Source organism: Armigeres subalbatus, chromosome 1, assembly GCF_024139115.2.
Source record: "Armigeres subalbatus isolate Guangzhou_Male chromosome 1, GZ_Asu_2, whole genome shotgun sequence".
Classification (NCBI taxonomy): Eukaryota; Metazoa; Arthropoda; class Insecta; order Diptera; family Culicidae; genus Armigeres; species Armigeres subalbatus.
Genome location: NC_085139.1, coordinates 118114732 through 118137667, shown reverse-complemented (window position 1 = coordinate 118137667; position 22936 = coordinate 118114732). Strand labels below are relative to the sequence as shown.

Sequence of the window (22936 nt, the reverse complement as noted above, 5' to 3'; positions counted from 1 at the left end):
AACTTTCATCAGAAAAAAATGTTCGATTGTCGCCACACAAATGCTTGATTTCGCAAATTAAATTTTAAAACTCTCCTTGAATTCAACCCTGTATTAGCGTGCAAATGAGGAAACATGGAAACGTCAAGATATATTATCTTGCTGCAGTCTGAACACCTCGTAATAATTGGATACCCTCTCACTTAACAAAGTCATAAATAGCCCAATCTGAATAGGCTATTACAAATCGTTCACTAAAATCACCCCTACAAAAAACCTTCCTAATTCCATCAAGTCCTTCACGTTGAAGAAATAATGATGGTGTTGGTGTTTTAGTCTGATTTCAAATTAATAATCGCTTAGTTTGAGCGATGAAATTGGAAAAATGCTGGAGAGTAGTCGATTGATAAATAAATCTACAAAATCCAATCAAAGATAAAAACGCTAGTAATTAATTGTGTGAATTTAATGCGCATGTAATTTTGTGACTTTTAGTATGCAGAACGATCGCGCGATCATTAACATCTGTTTCTGCTTTGTGCGGGTTAATAAATTTATAAACAAGTGGAAGTTCAGTGCGCGTTCGATCGTGTTTCTTTCAGCAAGCAGAACGATCGCGCGATCATCAAAATATTTTGTTCTGCTTTGTGCGGTCGAAAAGTCAATTAATTAGTGCGCAGTCGATTGTGTTTTGTGTAATCTCGATAAAACTACACGCTACACACGGCATACCGTTTACCAAAACGAACCCTGCTACACTCCCTACCCCACATATCCAACATCCCAGTGATTTCTCGTGGAAGTGCAGATGACTCGTCGGCTTCCATCAAAGCGAGTTTCACGTCAACATTATCCTACCTATTCCCTAATTGACCAGCATTCGGACACGGCCGGCGCTGGTATTGCTTAATTTTGGGTCACCAGTTCTTACACATTGAGGATGATGTTAGTCCCAAACACCATCTGTTGGTTCTCTGTGTAATTACAGCTGACCTGGCAATAACGGAGTAGCAACCGTGGGCGGTCAATAATGCTAATGCTCAAAAAAAGTGAAACGTGTTCCTTCAAAGTTTGCTGAAGATAGCTGCTTATTTCGGTCAGTGCGTCTGACACTTTCGCGATTCTCTTTATTTGCCGGAGTAGATAAAGAGACAAAAAAAGCGCGTGGGCACTTTTTTGTACGGGCTGGAATTGTGTGACGACCAGCGGAGTCGAATTGCGGTTCCGTCCATTTTGTTGTAAGTCGCGGTGCGACAAAAATTGAGCTTGTGTGTTCGCTAAGGCCCGCCTTCCGAGGTAGTCAAACGGAGGAAAGTGAAGTTCGTTAGTTAGTCGAGCGAAACTCACCCGACAGTCGCATAAAACTGTTGATAAGACCAGCATTACATTTCAACCCCCCTGGTGGTCAGGTGTCAAAAGCACGGTTCCCGTACGTCGCAAATTATCGAACGTTGAACCGAACCAGAACCGAGAATTAGTAGCTTTCTTTTAGCCCTCGCCCGGTGAATCGGAAAGGTATGTGAAGGCGGGTCGTAGGTGAAAGTGGACTACTAGCTCGAGGGAACGGTTATTCCGGACACTCTCGACGGTTTCAAATCGGAAGCCTTCCGTCCAGCCGCCACTCCCTCCGCCAGAGATGCCAGATTTGAAGACATGTCTTCGATTTGAAGACATTTGAATCTCTGTGAAGACATTTATTTCGTGAAGACATTTTGAAGACTTTTCAAAATATTTGAAGACTTATCTACTTATTTGAAGACACTTGAAGGCAATCAATAAGCCAGCGAATAGAAAATACAATTTCATTACTTATAAGCTTAGAAGTAAAGCTTCTAAATTTTGCGACCTCTATGTAAACTAGGTATATAAATATTACAAAAGTTATAATAGTCTTTGTCTCGAGCTTAGAATCTCAAACATAAAATACATTCACACTAACTGCAACGCATTTAAGACCTCATACACACTTAACTTTGTGCTGTGCGCTGGTGAAAAAAAATCCGATGGTAGCATTCGTTTGTATTTTTCTTGGCGGCGTCTTTAAAAAGGTATGTCGATCGTTTCGGATCGAAATCACGATTAATTTGCGGCAAACATAGACTAAATTCTTCTATGACTAGATTTAATCTATTCAACCTTTGAGCTAGAACCAGTTTTTTTTTCTAAATTCATTCTGAATGGCATATGCATACCATCATTCCACATTCCTCTAAATATCCGCCGGGAAACTCTTTGAATTTCCCGTGGATTTTTGAAAGACTTCTCAGTGAAAATTTAAAAGAATATTTCGTGAATTTTATAAGGAGAATTTCCGATGACGAATTTCTTTTCTAAATTTAAGAGAATTGAAATTGAAAATTCAGTTGAAATTATCGTGGAAATTTATAATAATTTCCGTTAAAAAGAAATAAAAGAAATACTCCGGGAAATTCTTCTCAATTTCCACAAGTTTTACTGAGCTCCCACAAAAAAATCCCTTTTGATTTCCACAAGAAATTTGCCTCAATTAATTCTCATAGAAAATTCTTACGAATGTCGACAAGAAATTGAAATTGTTTTGGTGTTAAATATATATTTCTCAGATCTTCCATGGTTAATTACTACATAGGAAAATGTTCTTAAAAGAAATCCGGAGAAAACTTATTACACACCTTCGCTAAATTCTTCCTTGAATTCCTTTGGTAATTCTTCAAGAAATATCTTTGGACATTCTTCCAGTATTTTATCTGAGAATTCCTCTATGAGTTTCTCCAAAAAATCGTTCTAGTGTTGTTCTTGAAATTCCTCCCAAATTTCATACACGAATTTGTCCGGAAGTTTCTGGAATTTCTCCGAAAAATCCTTCAATCCAATCCTTTTGGAATTTCTTCTAGGAGCTCCTCCGTAAGGTCGTTCTAGAATTCCAGTGAAAGAACATCCAAGAATTCCTTCGGAAGATCCTCCTTAACTACTCCGGTAGTTCCTCTAAGAATTCCTCCAGCAGTTCTTTCAGGAATTCCTCCCGAAGTTCTTCCAGAAATTCTTCCGAAAGTTCCACCAGAATTTTCAAAAATTCACGCTTAAGCTCCTCAACTGATCCCTCCGGAAGTTTCCCCAGAAATTCCTTTGGAAGTTTCTCCAGGAATTCATCTGGAAGATCCTCCAAGAGTGTTGCCGAAAAATTCTCCAAGGATGCCTCCAGAAGTATACTACGGAATTTCTCTGGTATTTCCTCCAGGGTTTCTTTCGCAAGTTTCTGCAGCTATATCTCAAGAAGCTCCTCCAAGAATTCATCCAGAACTACTTCCAAGAATTCCTCCGGAAGTTTCTCTAGAAATTTCTTCAGGAATTCTATCGGATATTCCTTCAGTAATTCCTCAGGAATATCGTTCGTTTTTTTCCTTTTTAAGTTTCTCCAAGAATTCCTTCTGAAAATCCTCCAGCAATTCCTCCGGAAGTTCCTTCAGAAATTTCTCCAGAAGTTTCTTCAGTAAATCCTCTGGGTATTCCAACAGGAATTCTTCGGGAAATTTCGTCTGGATGTTTTTCAAGCATTCCACGGTAAATTTTGAAACCTCACAGGGTATTCTTTAAAAATAAATTTCGAAGAATTCCACATAGAAATTCAGTTAAAAAATCCGGTGGAATTTTAACCAGACCCCGGTGTTGAACTTAATCTAGAATTAAAAAAAACACATAAATAAAGAATAAAAAAAACCAGACTCAGTATAAAATCCAGGGGAAACTCGTTATACACTAACGAGCCTGGATTAAAAACAAAGAGACGCAATACTCCTAGCTTTAACAACCTTGTGCTCGATTGGAACAACCGATTTGACAGCAAATGCGCTGTTCCAATTTTGATACTTCATCTCTTTGTTATGAGTGCACCCTTTTTATTATACACTATCTCGTGAAAATTCTATAGAATATTCTCTTGAATTCTATCAATTTAAATGTTTAAAAAAATAAACATTTTTCCACATCTATACAACAAGGACATGATTGAATTTACAAACCTATTGGATTTTGAAATTTCTCGCTAATAATCATAATTTTTATATTGAAGACATTTGAAGACATATTTTAATGACTGTGAAGACATTTGAAAATATTCTCTGGCATCCCTGCCCTCCGCACCTTTAGTTCGGCCATTTTGACACAAGCTCACGCCGCCATCGCGTGGAGCAAGATCGCCCACTGGCAAGCCGCCGGTACCACGACGTTATCGAGGAGCCTGCGTCGCTGGCAAGGTCAGACGAACCGTCGTCGCCCCAGCTGGACAGTTTAACGTTTTCGGCACCCCGCCGGAGAAACCTACGTTTTCGGTACCCGCCGGAAAGTCTGCAGCGTTCGGCACCCGCCGGAATCCCGTCATCGCTACCAAAAATCCTGTGCAGGTACGTGGAAACTTTTGTAATCATGGCCATGAAATAGTTTTCCTTTCGCAAGTACAGAAATTCCGTCTAACACGAATCTAGTGGTAGATTAATGAATTTGTTGAATTTGAAGCTCTGAGAGTCAATTGATTTTGTTTCGGGAGTTCTGTGGGAACCTGCTATTCGCTTTACGTTTCCGTTATTCCGTTGGTAGATTGCATCTCAGACTTCTATTCCTCTATTGGTTTTGCTTTTCGGTTGGGCGAGCTTAAGTGATTGCAAGGGTTACTAGGAAAAGGGTTGTAGTTTGGTTCTCCCAGGATTAAGCGGGTGATTTTGAACATTAGGTCAGCAACCGTTCGAGGATTTCACCAGAGGAATTGTCTCAAAAATAGTCGGACAAGTCAACAGACTGGTGATATCTTGTACGCGAGACTGGCGCTAAAGCCACCAAAGTTATTAAATCTCACAGACGATTTGCAAACGGTTACAAGACGGAGCTGCTGTATCGCGCTAATAACGCACGGAAGTTATATGAGAAGTTGAACCGGTCACGTAAGGGCCGCAGCAGATGAAAGCAGCACTAAAAGGAACATTTATATCCATGGCGCTAAGAGTACAGGCAGTGAAAGTCAAGGCAGCGGAGGAGATGACTACGTCAGTTCAGCGGACGATGGAAGCCAACCAGCCCCCACCTTGAGGAAAGTTAAGAATGCCATCCAACAGCTATAAAGACCAATAAAGCAGCTGGTAAAGACGGTATCGGAGCTGAGCTCATCAAGACGCACCATCTGTTCATCGATTTCAAGGGGACATACGACAGTATAGATCGCGTAGAGCTATAGAAAATTATGGACGAGAACAGCTTCCCTGGGAAGATTACCAGACTGATCAAAACAACGATGGATGGTGTGCAGAACTGTGTGAAGATTTCGGGCGAACACTCCGATTCGTTCGAATAGCGCCGGGGACTAAGACATGGTGATGGACTTTCGTGCCTGTTGTTCAACATTACGCTAGAAGGTGTCATGCGGAGAGCTGGGTGTAACAGCCGGGGTACTATTTTTAACAGATCCAGTCAATTTATTTGTTTCACGGATGACATGGACATTGTCGGCGGAACATTTGCGAAGGTAGCAGAACTGTACACCCGCCTGGAACGCAAGGCAACAAAAGTTGCACTGGTGGTGAATGCATTGGAGACAAAATACATGCTAGAGGGCAGAACCGAGCGCGACAGGGCCGGACTGGGAAGCAGTGTTACGATAGACGGGGATACCTTCGAGGTGGTCGATGAATTCGTCTACCTTGAATCCTTGCTAACGACTGGTAATAGTGTTAGTCGTGAAATACGAAGGCGCATCAGCTGTGGAAGCCAGGCTGATTTTGTAAAGTAGGTTTTCTTCATTTGATAATATAATCAAACCATATTTTATTAGGAACAAATAAATTGTTAGATTTAACGTACAGTAATTTGCATTGAGAATCTACTTTACTAAAAACACATAATTCCCTTGTATTACTCATTTTCCAAGTCTGAGTCATTTCCTGTGAATAAATCAATCAAAAATTAAAACAAATAAAAAAGTCTGACGTATTTTCGAGTCCCACCTTGCACAGTGACATTTCCAATTTTAGGTTTGATTCGGGTCACCGCCACACTGTCCGGCAAAGCATCACGATAGGTGCGAGTAAATAGATCACTTTTCTCCGCCATGGTACTGTCCTCGCGGGCGGCCATTTTCCCTTGGATATGTTTGATGTATCCAATCAACTTCCGCACGTTCGGCGGATGATTACCGTAGCGATCGCGAACACCTCGCAGGAACGCCTCACTCCACAGCAGATGCTCTTCCGATATGTTATGATCGCGGGACGCAATCAGAACCAGAGTGCACAGCGTGGCATCGAACATCCGGTTGATGTCTCCATACACGGATTGGTCCGGTTTGTAGCCACGATGGCCCCGAATGATTCCGTTCAGGGCATGATCTACCCGGCTGTTCCATCCTGTTCGATCCATCGTTGCGAGCACGCTGGAATTGATTATGCTGTCCGCGGGGAAGTAACGTCGCGATTCATTGGTGACGTTCGGGGTTGGAGTTTTAGGCGACTGGAGCAGTAAGGATATCTGATGTTGATTCGCTATCAGTTTAGGTTGGTAGCGCGAGCGAAGTACCATTCGAGGTCGATCAACAGGAGCCATGTTTTTTTTTCGTGAATTTCAATCTATGTTCGGTGCTTGTGATTAACTATGAATTTTGAAGAAAATTTGAAATTTGGCGCGATGTTTATTTTATTGTTTGAATATTCTTATCTGAGCATGACAGATTGACTAATAATAACACAGCGTCGGTTACTCAATGGCCTACTGTTTATAATGTTATCAAACGAGTAATGTTACATGGATCACTATCCATATAATGGTTTGGAAACTACGTTGGTACTTAATGAACAATAGGGCACTGCACGGACTGCTTTGTCTCTTTCTCGCTGCAAAGAAATTAGAAAACAACAAGGCCAGTAAACGTCAAAATTTATGAAGAACGAAAGAGAAAGAAATGTTTCCGTGCAGTGCCCTATAGGGCACTGCACGGACTGCTTTGTCTCTTTTTCGCTGCAAAGAAAATTGAAAACAACAAGGCCACTAAACGTCAAAATTTATGAAGAACGAAAGAGAAAGAGATGTTTCCGTGCAGTGCCTCATTGTAGCAATGCTTTTTGCATTTATGGATCCAGTATCTAAAATTTTAATCTTATTCAAACAACCTTCTTAACAAGGATGTTGTCGATCATTTAGAAATTTGCGTTTGATCATTTAGTAGTTTGTCAATAACTCATTCTAAAAGCTGAATTTAAAAATGTGTTGTATGGTGGACTTCTAGTGCGATGGTTTTTCTACAACTCAGCCTAATGGTTCGCTGTTTGAATTCCTCTAGTAACGGAGTTATGGCTACAGTTTCAGTAACTTAGACTAAATTACAACAAAATTCCAACCATTTAGTTTAAGCTACTGCAACTAACGCTATAAGTCCGTTATTAGTTGAATTCTAACAACGAACCATTAAGTAGAGTTGTAGAAAAATCTTTGCACTAGAAGTCCACCATACAACACATTTTGAAATTCAGCTTCTGGAATGAGGATTGATAAACTACTAAATGATCGAGCGCAAATTACTAAATGATCGATAACATCCTTGCTTCTTAATAATATGAACAGTGCTTTAGTACACCTTCAAGTTGTTCCCTCGAAACGTCGCATACATCTTAAGGAAGTGGGTGGAAAAGTCATGTATATTTATTTATATCGTTTAATTTCGATTTCTCGCTGCTGTTCAATTTGCATCACAAATGGATGAGGGCTGCATACAGTTTCCGTAAACGATGGAAGCGTGCAGTTGTGCCACATAGCGCCGCTTTTTTAATGACTGTTGATTGTCAACTAGTTCTGAAACGAACTGTTAACATGGGCCGGACTTCTATTTTTGGTTCTACATATTCATAGATTTGCCATGAAATGCACGATATTCAAATATTCTACACATTACTAGCGAATACAAGAACAACTTTTTAAGAACCTTACTGAAACTGTTTGAAAGCCACTTGTCATAAGACGAGTTAGTATCATCGCATTTAAGGAAAATATGTTCAATTCTTATATACAAAGTGGATTAGTTGTTAGGACTTTATAAAAAAATGTTTTGGGTACCAATGTTACGCATCCAATCAAACATTGCATGGTTCTTATACCGGATTGAACCTAAAAGTGACACTCGCTGGTCGCGTGTTAAGCCTATAAGGGGCTGTCCACAAACCACGTAGACCGAAATTTCACTTTTCCAAACCCCCCCGTCCCCCCTTCGTAGACTTTTCCGAAACCCCCTTGAAGTCTACGTAGACTTTTCCAAATTTTACAAAACCTCATATGTGATTGGAAAAATATGGAAATCAACCACGTTTTAAGCAATTCAGCTAACTAATTCTATTTCCATGTAAACATTACAACAAAGCTCGTATTTCAAACATAATAAAATCAAACTGACTTCAAATCAAACATTACAAACTTCAAACTTCAAACTTCAAATCAAACAAACAAACCGCCCAAACTGAAATCAAACTTTACATTGGGCGGCTACAAGACGGTAGACTAGCCCAAGAATACGCGCAGCAGCTGGAAGTGGCACTTCCTACGGAAGAGCAGCTAGGCGCAGCGTCTCTTGAAGATGGCTGGAGAGATATTCGATCTGCCATTGGTAGCACCGCAACCGCTGCACTAGGCACGGTGCCCCCGGATCAGAGAAACGACTGGTATGACGGCGAATGTGAGCAGTTAGTGGAAGAGAAGAATGCAGCATGGGCGAGATTGCTGCAACACCGCACGAGGGCGAACGAGGCACGATATAAACAGGCGCGGAACAGACAAAACTCGATTTTCCGGAGGAAAAAGCGCCAGCAGGAAGATCGAGACCGTGAAGAAAGGGAGCAACTGTACCGCGCCAATAACACACGAAAGTTCTATGAGAAGTTAAACCGTTCACGTAAGGGCCACGTGCCACAGCCTGATATGTGTAAGGACATAAACGGGAACCTTCTTACGAACGAGCGTGAGGTGATCCAAAGGTGGCGGCAGCACTACGAAGAGCACCTGAATGGCGATGTGGCAGACGAAGATGGCGGTATGGTGATGGACCTGGGAGAACGCGCGCAGGACATAATTCTACCGGCTCCGGATCTCCAGGAAATCCAGGAGGAGATTGGCCGGCTGAAGAACAACAAAGCCCTGGGGTAGACCAACTACCAGGAGAGCTATTTAAACACGGTGGTGAGGCACTGGCTAGAGCGCTGCACTGGGTCATTACCAAGATGTGGGAGGAGGAAGTTTTGCCGCAGGAGTGGATGGAAGGAGTCCCATCTACAAAAAGGGCGATAAGCTGGATTGTAGCAACTACCGCGCAATCACATTGCTGAACGCCGCCTACAAGGTACTCTCCCAAATTTTATGCCGTCGACTAGCACCAACTGCAAGGGAGTTCGTGGGGCAGTACCAGGCGGGTTTTATGGGCGAACGCTCCACCACGGACCAGGTGTTCGCCATTCGCCAAGTACTGCAGAAATGCCGCGAATACAACGTGCCCACACATCATCTATTCATCGATTTCAAAGCCGCATATGATACAATCGATCGGGACCAGCTATGGCAGCTAATGCACGAACACGGTTTTCCGGATAAACTGACACGATTGATCAAAGCGACGATGGATCGGGTGATGTGCGTAGTTCGAGTTTCAGGGTCATTCTCGAGTCCCTTCGAAACCCGCAGAGGGTTACGGCAAGGTGATGGTCTTTCGTGTTTGCTATTCAACATCGCTTTGGAAGGGGTAATACGAAGAGCAGGGATTAACACGAGTGGTACAATTTTCAATAAGTCCGTTCAGCTATTTGGTTTCGCCGACGACATAGATATTATGGCACGTAACTTTGAGAAGATGGAGGAAGCCTACATCAGACTGAAGAGGGAAGCTAAGCGGATCGGACTATTCATCAACACGTCGAAGACGAAGTACATGATAGGCAGAGGTTCAAGAGAAGACAATGTGAGCCACCCACCGCGAGTTTGCATCGGTGGTGACGAAATCGAGGTGGTAGAAGAATTTGTGTACTTGGGCTCACTGGTGACTGCCGAAAATGACACCAGCAGAGAAATTCGGAGACGCATAGTGGCTGGAAATCGTACGTACTTTGGACTCCGCAAGACGCTCCGATCGAATAAAGTTCGCCGCCGTACCAAACTGACAATCTACAAAACGCTAATTAGACCGGTAGTCCTCTACGGACACGAGACCTGGACGATGCTCGTGGAGGACCAACGCGCACTTGGAGTTTTCGAAAGGAAAGTGCTGCGTACCATCTATGGTGGGGTGCAGATGGCGGACGGTACGTGGAGGAGGCGAATGAACCACGAATTGCATCAGCTGTTGGGAGAACCATCCATCGTTCACACCGCGAAAATCGGACGACTGCGATGGGCCGGGCACGTAGCCAGAATGTCGGACAGTAACCCGGTGAAAATGGTTCTCGACAACGATCCGACGGGCACAAGAAGGCGAGGTGCGCAGCGGGCAAGGTGGATCGATCAGGTGGAAGATGACTTGCGGACCCTCCGTAGACTGCGTGGTTGGCGACGTGTAGCCATGGACCGAGCCGAATGGAGAAGACTCTTATATACCGCACAGGCCACTTCGGCCTTAGTCTGAATAAATAAATAATAAAATCAAACTGAACAAAATTCAACAAAACGAAAATCAAATTGAAACGAAATCAAATTTGATCCTCTGTCCATAACTTCAAATCAAATCTCAAAGCCAATTAATTTAATTACTGTTGAATTCATTTCCTCCTGAAGGTGTGCGCCACCATCGCCGACACTTTTGCATCGGCGCGCCACTGATAAAATCTGTCACGCATCTGACCTATCATTCTCAACGCTGGTTCAAAATTAGAAAAACCGAAGAATTTTCAGAATTCTCTTGCAAATTTGGTTAATTTCTCTTGCAAATTTGGAGCAATATCTTTAGGAAATTTAAATGAATATTATGGGCATTCCAAAGAATTTTCTGAATAATTTTAGGCGGAAATTCTGGAGAATGTTCAGTTGAAATTTTTGTGAACTTCTCGTAAAAAATTCGATTAAATTTTCATGAAAACTAAAAAGGCTTTTTTACAAAAATTGCAATTTTTTTTTGTGGAAACTTAAATTGTTTTTGGTGGGAAATTAAAATAATTTCTCATGGAAGTTTTCAAAAATTTATTTAGAAATTTCGAGAATTTTCCATCGATAATTCCAAAGAATTTGCATTATAACTGCCGAAGAAATTTACGAAGAATTTTTCATGGGCATTTCGAATAATTTTGCTTACATGTCCAATGAATTCCTCGCAAAAATTCCGAAAAATTCCGAAATTAAGAAAAAAAAACCCAGATTAATCCACCTAGCAGTGATGATGCCTTTCTCGTGCATTATAAAATATATTGAAAAAATCACATTAGAAAGGTCAAAAAAGCTCTTTAGGAGAATAGATAACATTTTTTCGATAATTTTGCATGTTTTTGCATTAGTTAAAATGCATTGCCACCATTTCCGAAAAAAAAAAATTTCGGTTTTGAATTTTTTTTCCAAGGGAAAAAACAATGATTTTTCAATAATTCCAAAATGCAATGTCCGATCGGAACAATTTTCAATAGCAAACAATGGGACCGCATTCCCCGTCGAATGCAACTTGTTGCGAGTAAATCGGATAATGCAAAGTTTTTTTTTTCTTTTTTCTTTTTTTTTTTTTGAGTTTAGTGCGTGTTCTATCATGTTCCGGACAGCAGAACGATCGCGCGGTCGGCCGAATTATTGTGTTCTGCATTGCGCGGCCGGTAATAAAATGAATCAGTTCAGTGCGTGTTCTATCATGTTTCTCTCATGTGATCTCTCTTGTTCCGGACAGCAGAACGATCGCGCGGTCGGTCGAATTATTGTGTTCTGCATTGCGCGGCCGGTAATAAAATTAATCAGTTCAGTGCGTGTTCTATCATGTTCCGGACAGCAGAACGATCGCGCGGTCGGCCGAATTATTGTGTTCTGCATTGCGCGGCCGGTAATAAAATGAATCAGTTCAGTGTGTGTTCTATCATGTTTCTCTCATGTGATCTCTCTTGTTCCGGCTTGCGCGGCCGGTAATAAAATTAATCAGTTCAGTGCGTGATCTCTCTTGTTCCGGACAGCAGAACGATCGCGCGGTCGGTCGAATTATTGTGTTCTGCATTGCGCGGCCGGTAATAAAATGAATCAGTTCAGTGCGTGTTCTATCATGTTTCGGACAGCAGAATGATCGCGCGGTCGGCCGAATTATTGTGTTCTGCATTGCGCGGCCGATAATAAAATTAATTGGTCATATGGCTACTGCTTCTGCCTCATACGCAGGAGGTCGTGGGTTCAATCCCAGGTCCGTTCCATTCTCCTACTCTGTATCTTTCTCTTTATTTCTCATGTTCTAGCAATCGCTAGAACTGGAAATGGACTTCCATACCGTTTCCATTACTATTCCTATACCTTCAACTTGAGTATTCTATCAGTAATCTGATAGAATTGGAAATGAATTATAGAGCTCGTTTCCTACATCCAATTAGAAATTCCATCAGTTACCTTCCCCTACCTATCAAATTGGCAGCTCGTTAACCAAGACGGACCTCTGCCTCTCCAACCTAACCCAGAAATTCCAACAAATTCCGCATGAACTCGTGGCAAGTGCAGAGGTATATTCGGCTTGCAGTGGGCGAGTGACTGCATCATCATTTCCTCCCCCTTCCCTATATTGACTTGCATTCTGACGTGGCAGGCGCCAGTATGACCTAACAAATGAGATCACCAGTACTTGTACATTGAAGATGTGTGCTAGTCCCAAGCAAACATCTGTTGGTTCCCTGTGCAAGAACAGCTGATCTGGTCATAATGGAGTAGCAACTACGAGCAGTCAATCAAGCTCAAGCTCAAGCTCAAGCTAATGCAAAGTTTTTTCTTTTTTTTTTTAATCTTTATTAAGGTGTTTTTAATAATGCTAAGTTCCAAAAAGTGTGTCTACAAAATTTGTACACATACACACATACACACACACATACATACATACACACATACAGACATCACCTCAGTTCGTCGAGCTGAGTTGATCGGTATATAACACTATGGGTCTCCGGGCCTTCTATCAAAAGTTCTTTTTTGAAGCAATCATAAAGCCTTTCGGTACAACTTTGTTGTACGAGAAAGGCAAAAACATTCGAGGACTTCCCAGAAAATCTCCAGTGAATATTTTTAAGGGTTTCTAGCGGAAATTTCGGAGAATTCCCTTTACAAGCTCCAAAGAATATCTTTTGGGCATTCTAAAGACTTTTCTGGGATATTCCAAAATAAATAAGAAATGTCTACGTAGACTTTTGGTATACCCCCCCGTCTCCCTTCGTAGACTATCGTAGACTTTTTCGAAACCCCTCCCTCCCCCTCAAGAGTCTACGTGGTTTTTGGACAGTCCCTGCATTTATTTGAATATTTTAGTAGAAATAAATATAATCAAAAATCATATTGGGAATGCAATACAGCATCTGATAAAGAACAGCATCAGATAAAGAACAACTTCATACTGGTTTTGAAATCTATGATTATTATTGTTCCGTGAATATTTAGTAAACGCGTGTTAGCCATTTTGTGATTTTTAACTAAAAACTTAACTATATTATGACTGATTTAATGCTTCCACCCAAGCTGACGCGAGTCTTCCATTAATTATAACATTTATAATCGGCTCAAAGTGCAATCACACAGATGATTACGTTCGCTAGGTGAGCTCATCATAGCCATATCATCATCGCATTGTCAAATCTGAAACATGATTTCCCACGTCGTCGTTGTCGTCCTCGTCACCGTCATCATCAATGCCATATACCGAGGAAAAAAATGCAACAATCCGAGTTCGGACGTAATAAATGGGGTTAGAGTGAATTATAATTTCAATCCCGCCCGGTCGCGAAGCTTCGCTAGCAATAATGCGTGGAGCGAGGTCGTCTGCTTGGAATGGGGTCAATCGAATATGCAACTACACTCAGCACGGGTAAGAGAGGAGACTTAAACTATCAACGGGAAATGATGATTCATGGCAACTTGTTAGAATGCTACGATATTAATAGGGACAAGGCAGCCGCTTAAACTGATTAACTATCGGAAGGGAATTGTCCATGCAATTATCTAAAAAGCGACCTACTGTTTCCGAATAAGTGAGTACGGCATAGGTGTCCATGGAGCTGGATTTGCACCTTAGGAATTTGCTTTCCTGACCAACAGGAGCTTGGCAGTGCCCATAAAATAGAATGTGTCGCATTGCTGTTGCCATTCCTCATGCAAGGGATTAATACGTATCTGTGTCATAGTTGCACACGAGCTGTGTCTAATGATTGACTGCCAGGAGTGGCAGGTCAGCGTGCAGAAAACATAAATCATAATTTAATCCTGTTCACAGCGAATAGTCGTACAGAACACTTGAAACTAAATATTAACATGAATGCAGCTAAAATTCAGTAATAACAATTAGTGAGTATTTAGTGTAGCGAGGAATGCTCTTCGGTCGACTTTATGTTATGGGTCGTATTTCATCTGGTTATGGGGTTCAATCTGGCGCGGTGGACCTCTTTCCCGTGCGTTTCATGGGACTTAGATACAGTTGAAGAAAAATGAAAATAAAAATAATATTTGTGCAGGAAGGTGAAGGTAGCGATAAGGTTGCACCCTTTCGCTAAGGGTTGCCTAGCCAGGTTACTCCAGCGTCCGTCGGTGAACGGTGGTGAGGAACATTGATATCTGGTTCTCTGTTGAATATTGTTCTCGCTATTCATTCTTCCAACATTCGCACTAAGTGAACAGCCCATTGAAGCCTGCCGTATTTTATACGATTCACAATATTTTCTTCTTTGTATACTTGATACAGCTCATGATTAACCGTGAGCGACTGTTTCGATTTTAATATTAGTAAGACTACGTTTAAAAATAGGTTAAGGTTACTACTTTAAGTTACAGTCTGTGCAACCATTATATGTTGAAGACGGTGGACAAATAAATAAATAAATTAATGCGTCTGCGCCGCACACCATTTTCTAGTTTTCATCCGAGTATTGTACGCAGCACTTTTCGCTCGAAAACACCGAAAGCTCTCCGCTCCGCCTGTTTTAATGTCCATGCTGCTCCCCATCAAGCAGTATCTCAGCACCCACGCCATTAGGTCTTCATCTATCTCTACCTGGCACCATGTACTTTGTCTTGGTAGAGTTAATGATTAAGCCTATCCTCGCCGTCTTCCTCTTTAATGGGACAAAAGCCTCCACTACTGCTTTGCGATCGATTCCAATGAGGTTGATGTCGTCCGCAAAGCCTAGGAGCATATGCTTTGAAAACAAAAAACAGATGGTGAGCCTGCGAGTTGTACTCCTGAAATTTATCAAGGATCATCCGAAGGCTAAACATCTGATCCGTCGTTAATCGACCCTCACGAAAACCTGGCTGGTATTCGCCGACGAAGGACTCCTCAAGCGGTCTCAGTCTGATAAAAAGGATACGCGACAGGATTTTGTACGCTGAGTTCAGAAGGGTGATCTTTCTGTAATTGGCACACTCTAGTCTGTGCCCTTTCTTATAGATTGAGCATATGAGGCCATCCAACCAGCCGGCAGGCAGTTCTTCATCCTCCCTTATTTTCTGGATAATGTGGTGGATTGATTGATGCAGCTGCTCACTTCAGTGTTTAAAAAACTTGACCGAAATCTCGTCATTCCCAGCAGCTTTATTGTTTTTCAGCTCGTTTAGAGCCGACTATGTCCCTCCTGCTCCTTAATACACCTTCATTTTCACCATTCAACAAATCTTGGAAGTGCTTAGAGTTTCCATTTCCCGGCCATTTTCGTTGTCCCGGGATTCGGGATGAACTTGTTCGTATATCCCGGGAAATCCCGGGATCCCGGGATTTTTCGATGTTTCCTTAGAAAACTCATTTTTTTGCCTGTCATAAGACGAGTTTATACAATCCCATTGAATTCCACCACTTAAAGTGGTGGTTATGACAGGTGAAAACATTCCACTAAAAAGCTCAAAATAATTTTCTTATCATTTTTTTGATTTAAAAACGATTTTATTCAATTTTCAGGGGTAAAGTTCATATTTTAGAAAGGCCAGATAATACAGATTTCAAATTGGAACTCAATTCAATTCTAATTTGAATGGATTCTTTCGAAAAAAAACTACTTCAAGAAGCAAATAGTTTTCACGTTTTTCTCCGAAGGTAGAGTACCCTTTTGGAATATATGATCGCCGAGTCCGAGAAGAAGGGTTCGCTGGCGGTTGAAGTCGGCTTAACTGTTTACATTGTTTTGAATATGCATTGGATTTAGACAGTAGCTGGGACCCAGTGACCCAATACCCTAGTGACGAAAGATGGAAGATGCGCAGAAGAATCGTACTGGGCCCATAACCTATTGGATATATGGGGACCCCCTCGCAAAGAATACACAATATTAGAGTATCCTCCAACCCATGGCAGGCTACTAATTGATACTTTCGCCAAAAGCTGCAGCTCTTCCTAATGTTAAACAGATCGCTTCCTAATCTTGATGTTAATCGTTAATTTATCGTTATCGCCGATAAAGTTAATTGTGTTCAACGTAATCGCTAGCTGCGATAAAGATGAATCAATTCAATTATTATCGGAGTTCGATAATTGACGGTGGTTAACTCGATAATTTAACGATAATGGGGTTAATAGATTACGCGAATAAAGTTGATATACAATTTTGACAGAAGCCGAGAATTGGACAAATTGATTGCAGCCTGTTGACCAGAGTTGATTTTGATCGAAGCGATACACAAAAAAAAGGCAGAGCATCGGGGTCGGACCTCTTGTACTTGCGCATATGCTGAAAATTTGTTGTACGAACGTCGCTTGGAAGGACATTGGAATTGGATCAAGAATTGTTTTGAAGGCAAGAAACTCAGGTAGACTGACTCATGTTCGGCGGCGCGAGGAGATTAGAAAGGGGAATATCAGCTAGTGTACACAACCTCGCTGTAGACAGGAGATGGGTAGGAAGCAGGCGCCAAATAGATGTAGCTGATCTTGTGCTGTAGATACTTGTCGTTCAATTAACAGAGAGCTGTAGCTGCTGGAAAAAGTATCAGTCAGTAGCCCTCCATTGAGTGGTATAGGGGAATCTAATATTTTTTGTGAAGGTGTTTTATTTACTACCTCCGATATTTTCATGTCGGTTCCTCTCTTATTAGTTTAATAATATAATGCTATCGATTGTGCATCCCAACGAACCTTGACTCCGTATACATGCCTGAGCCTACCAAATAAACGAACTTGGAAAAAAATCATGTCTGATGGCAGGTATAAAAATATGATATGAGTTTATCACCTAAGTTGGGTTTCGCGTTCGAAACAAATAATTTTTGTAAGAAGAAAAATTACACTGTTTGCGAAAAAAATTAAACAATATTTTTTGTCCCGGATATCCCGGGATTTTCGGGATTTCAAAAATAATATCCCGGGAATCGGAAAATCCCGAATTTTCCTAAATCCCGGGATTTTTTGTCCCGGGATGGAAACTCTAGAAGTGCTCCTTCCACCTGGCAGCCATCATAGTCTTGTCTGCCAGCAAATTTCCCTCTCAGTCATTGCACATGGCGGGCACGAGCGCAGTCTTGTGCCGCGCGCCATTGACAGTTGCGTAAAACCTCCGCATATCGTTTCTATCCATGTTCTCCTGCGCTTCAGCTATCACACTCTCTTCTTGTTCCTTTTTTTCTGCGGTGGATTTGTTTTTCTTCTGCCCTTGCTACACTATACCGCTCTCTGTTGGAACGGGTGCAAGCCACTAGCATTCGACTCCTAGCAACATTTTTCTCGTCCGTCACTCGCTGGCACTCCTCATCAAACCAACCATTTCGTTGGCGTCGCTGTGCAGTGCCTAACACTTCCTGCGCTGTTGTAGTCACAGCTTCATGGATATTTTCCCACAATCTGTTGACGTCGTCAGATCCGGTGGCATCTCCTATTCACTCGTCCAGCTTCTGGTGGTACTTTGGATATTGAAACGCATCGTTCTGTTGTTTCGTGAATTCATGACGCTGGAAAGTCGCGCCCGAATTTTTGCAACTTCAAGGTAGTGATCCGAGCCAATGTTGTGGGTTTGCCTAGGATGTGGTGGGGTTTGACAGTGGGCCCTGTTAAATTCCTATAAAAAGCTGCATGTATCCGCAAGTCGACCCACCAAAGCGACCGTGTGCCGCTCCAAGCGCACAAGACCAAGTCCTGGTATTAGGTGGGACGCTAAACAGCCCTGACACGATGGCCCTTCGACGAGACAGGAGGTTTGCGCAGGCCAATAAGCCGCCTGGAAAACCAATAATTAACAATATAAAAGATAATGCGACTCGATATAATCGGCAAAGACCTAGGCGACGAATAAAGGAACACGATTGGAAGCTTGGAACATGGACCTGCAAGTCGCTAAGTTTCGCAGGTTGCGACAGGATGATCTACGATGAATTACATCCCCGCAACTTCGACGTCGTGGCGCTGCAGGAGATTTGCTGGACAGGACGAAAAGTGTGGAAAAGCGGGCATCGAGCGGCTACCTTCTACCAAAGCTATGGCACCACCAACGAGCTGGGAACCGGCTTTATAGTGCTGGGTAAGATGCGCCAACGCGTGATTGGGTGGCAGCCAATTAACGCAAGGATGTGCAAGCTGAGGATTAAAGGCCATTTCTTCAACTATAGCATCATCAACGTGCACTGCCCACACGAAGGGAGATCCGACGACGAGAAAGAAGCGTTCTACGCACAGCTGGAGCAGACATATGATGTATGCCCAATGCGGGACGTCAAAATCGTCATCGGTGACATGAACGCACAGGTAGGAAGGGAGGAAACGTATAGACCGGTCATCGGACCGGATAGTCTGCACACCGTATCGAATGACAACGGCCAACGATGCATAAACTTCACAGCCTCCCGCGGAATGGTAGTCCGAAGCACCTTCTTTCCCCGCAAAAATATCCACAAGGCCACATGGAGATCACCTAACCAAGAAACGGAAAATCAAATCGACCACGTTCTAATCGACGGTAAATTCTTCTCCGACATCACGAACGTCCGCACTTACCGCAGTGCGAATATTGATTCCGATTACTACCTCGTTGCAGTATGCCTGCGCTCAAAACTCTCGACGGTGTACAACACGCGTCGAAGTCGGACGCCGCGGCTTAACATTGGGCGGCTACAAGACGGTAGACTAGCCCAAGAATACGCGCAGCAGCTGGAAGTGGCACTCCCAACGGAAGAGCAGCTAGGCGCAGCGTCTCTTGAAGATGGCTGGAGAGTGGATGGAAGGTGTCGTGTGTCCCATCTACAAAAAGGGCGATAAGCTGGATTGTAGCAACTACCGCGCAATCACATTGCTGAACACCGCCTACAAGGTACTCTCCCAAATTTTATGCCGTCGACTAGCACCAATTGCAAGGGAGTTCGTGGGGCAGTACCAGGCGGGTTTTATGGGCGAACGCTCCACCACGGACCAGGTGTTCGCCATTCGCCAAGTACTGCAGAAATGCCACGAATACAACGTGCCCACACATCATCTATTCATCGACTTCAAAGCCGCATATGATACAATCAATCGGGACCAGCTATGGCAGCTAATGCACGAACACGGATTTCCGGATAAACTGACACGGTTGATCAAAGCGACGATGGATCGGGTGATGTGCGTAGTTCGATTTTCAGGAGCATTCTCGAGTCCCTTCGAAACCCGCAGAGGGTTACGGCAAGGTGATGGTCTTTCGTGTCTACTATTAAACATCGCTTTGGAAGGGGTAATATGAAGAGCAGGGATTTACACGAGTGGTAGAATTTTCAATAAGTCCGTCCAGCTATTTGACTTCGCCGACGACATAGATATTATGGCACGTAACTTTGAGAAGATGGAGGAAGCCTACATCAGACTGAAGAGGGAAGCCAAGCGGATCGGACTAGTCATCAACACGCCGAAGACGAAGTACATGATCGGAAGAGGTTCAAGAGAAGACAATGTGAGCCACCCACCGCGAGTTTGCATTGGTGGTGACGAAATCGAGGTGGTAGAAGAATTTGTGTACTTGAGCTTACTGGTGACTGCCGAAAATGATACCAGCAGAGAAATTCGGAGACGCATAGTGGCTGGAAATCGAACATACTTTGGACTCCGCAAGACGCTCCGATCGAATAGAGTTCGCCGCCGTACCAAACTGACAATCTACAAAACGTTCATTAGACCGGTAGTCCTCTATGGACACGAGACTTGGACGACGCTCGTGGAGCACACTTGGAGTTTTCGAAAGGAAAGTGCTGCGCATCATCTATGGTGGGGTGCAGATGGCGGACGGTACGTGGAGGAGGCGAATGAACCACGAGTTGCATTAGCTGTTGGGAGAACCAAAATCGGACGACTGCGGTGGGCCGGACACGTAGCCAGAATGTCGAACAGTAACCCGGTGAAAATGGTTCTCGACAACGATCCGACGGACACAAGAAGGCGAGGTGCGCAGCGGGCAAGCTGGATCGATCAGGTGGAAGATGACTTGCGGACCCTCCGTAGACTGCGTGGTTGGCGACGTGTAGCAATGGACCGAGCCGAATGGAGAAGACTCCCGAGCAAAGTCTGAAAACATAATGAGAGCATATAGAAAACATATTTTGATATTGATATCAAATTGAAATCATAATTTGTTTTCGAATTTGAATCATCATGACTGATTACATATTTTGATCTCATTTTGCTGTTGATTTCTAAATTGAATGATCTGACATCAAACTGTGTACTTATTTTGTTATCGGAATCAATATCAAAATTAGTTTTCGATTTGCTCTCATCGATAGCAGGAATAGTTTTAGATTTGATGTCACAGTAAGATTTTTCTGCTGTAGATTTTGATCTTTTAACCGTTAAAACGACCAAAAGGATATCAACCTGAGTTATCAAAATTGGTCGATTTCACAACAACAAAATTAGTTATCGATTTGCTCTCAAGCTTTGCTCGGGCTCTTATATACCGCACAGGCCACTTCGGCCTTAGTCTGAATAAATGAATGAATGAAATGTCACTTTTAAGTTTAATTTCAGTTTAATTCTCCAAATGAGACAGACCCTTAAGACTCGAGCACGCACGTACGTTTGTACAGCACCGACGAAAAAATATCGCTCGCAGAAGCGTTCCAGTACCGGCGCGTGCTGAACGGTTAATAACTTTTGTATAAAACCACTACGTAAAATTCATTCTTTTTTAAATGATCTCCTTTTTACCCATTCGTACAACCAAATGTTCTCCTTTCAAGCAGTTTGGTCCAGTAAACCTTCCCAGGATCGAGTCCAGTGGAGGAGGATACTCATTTTAACGTGGACTCATCGAGAAGCTGCAGCCTATTAAGTATCAAGTAAGTAATTTTCGACACGATATTTTTATTTAGTTTATAGTTGCAATTTTGATGTTTAAACTCGCTGATATCTTTTTGGTTTTTGGAAAATTCTTTTACGTTTAAGGAAATTTTGTATTGTTTGGGGATTTTTTATGTATTTAAATTGCTTCTACCTTGATTCATTTATTGGCATTTTTTTATGGGAAATTACTAATTTTTGTGGAAATTTTATTTTGTAACTATGTATTGAAAAAATACCCTGCTAAGTCGAGAATATTTGTCACTGCCAGTAGCGGGGCAGCCAAATATAAACTGGCCCCATTATTCAGGTGATGAGCTTATTAACCGTTGACATGACAACCGTTCTGTGTTTCCCATGTTAAAATCTGCCCAAGAAATGTCATGCTTGTTCAATGACCAAACACTCAAAACTAATCACACTCTGGCTTGCCCCAAGAGGATATGCGGGCGACGACTGTCCATAATAATAGTTATATCCACCAACGAGGTTACACTTGTACCTTGATTTTTTACTGCCATTAGCATGAAAATCGAGCTCAACCATATCATCGGCCGCGGAAACAACTGACACTGACTCGGCCAGTCAGTGTCGATCAATGGCAGCCGACAATTCGCGGCATTCGTTGGACTTCCTCCGAAAGTGGTATGTTCTTGAAGCGCGATCGGTCGGACGATGGTGGTAGCCTTTGTGTCTGGAGATCGACTACAACAGCTCGAAATCGTGAAGTTGATCTTGATGGCGCGAAAGAGGTTCGGATGAGTCGCGGGGTGTTCCCTGACTATTGAATGTATACGTTGCGTGGTCGGTGGTGAGGAGGTACCCTTAACTGGCTGTAGTTAACCTCAATGTACTTCTGCGTGGTTCGGGCGCGGGGAAGGAGGGCGTACCGATCGTGAGATGGAAATAAGTGAAAATCCGAAAGAACGACCCATGAGAAACGAAAATATAATGTCAGTCGGTCGTGGACACGACCAATGCGTTGTTGTGGGTGAGTTGTGAAGGTTGAACGAGGCGGTCGACGTGGACAATGGTCTCATAATTGGAGTAATTATGAATAAAGTGGGATTTAAATGAGGATCGAAAACGAATATTTCTGAGAGTTGTAACCTTAACCTTCATCCGTTATAAGTGTTTGTGGAACAATATCGCCTTTTTACATTTCAATATACGAACATTATTGAAAGCTAGCTTGTTAATATTTGCGTTGTCCCAGATTCAAGGGATGGGCACCAAATATAGCCATGGTCTCCATTACTCAAACGCAATATTATTAATCTATCTAGGTAATAAGAAGAAAAAACGTATGAATGAAATGTGGCTTATTACCAAAGTAATACATTTCGATAATTCAGTTCGCAAAATACATACGTTTTGAAAATTAATATAGTCCCATTTTTGCCCCTTTACCTTTCTTCCTTTTTTCTTTGGGGCTCCCTGGTTGATGATATGGAAAAATAAAAATGCATTTCGTAAGTTTTCTACAATTTTTAGAAAGTAGAAATTCTGTGTTATGTAAATTGACTGTATGTTTATTTTACTATTTAC

The 22936-nt window shown here is 42.4% G+C and overlaps 2 protein-coding genes across 2 annotated transcripts in view; both read right to left on the bottom strand.

Annotated features, from left to right (window-relative positions):
* Positions 1–22936, bottom strand: part of LOC134205031 (protein roadkill) — a 551615-nt gene that overhangs the window by 510310 nt on the left and 18369 nt on the right. The gene's annotated exons all lie outside the window — the stretch shown is intronic.
* On the bottom strand, positions 5747–6747 carry LOC134205765 (uncharacterized). Its single transcript, XM_062681341.1, has 2 exons — positions 5949–6747; positions 5747–5885 (listed from the first exon to the last, which is right to left on the bottom strand). The coding sequence occupies exons 1-2, from the start codon at positions 6541–6543 to the stop codon at positions 5857–5859; spliced, it is 624 nt and encodes a 207-aa protein (XP_062537325.1). The 5' UTR covers positions 6544–6747; the 3' UTR covers positions 5747–5856.

What these genes read in the sequence shown, in the direction of transcription:
- LOC134205765 (XM_062681341.1), bottom strand. Translation starts at nt 6,543, where the DNA reads ATGGCTCCTGTTGATCGACCTCGAATGGTACTTCGCTCGCGCTACCAA. An exon ending in TGGAAATGTCACTGTGCAAG is followed by an intron (nt 5,886 to 5,948) that starts GTGGGACTCGAA and finishes ATTTATTCACAG; the next exon opens with GAAATGACTCAGACTTGGAA.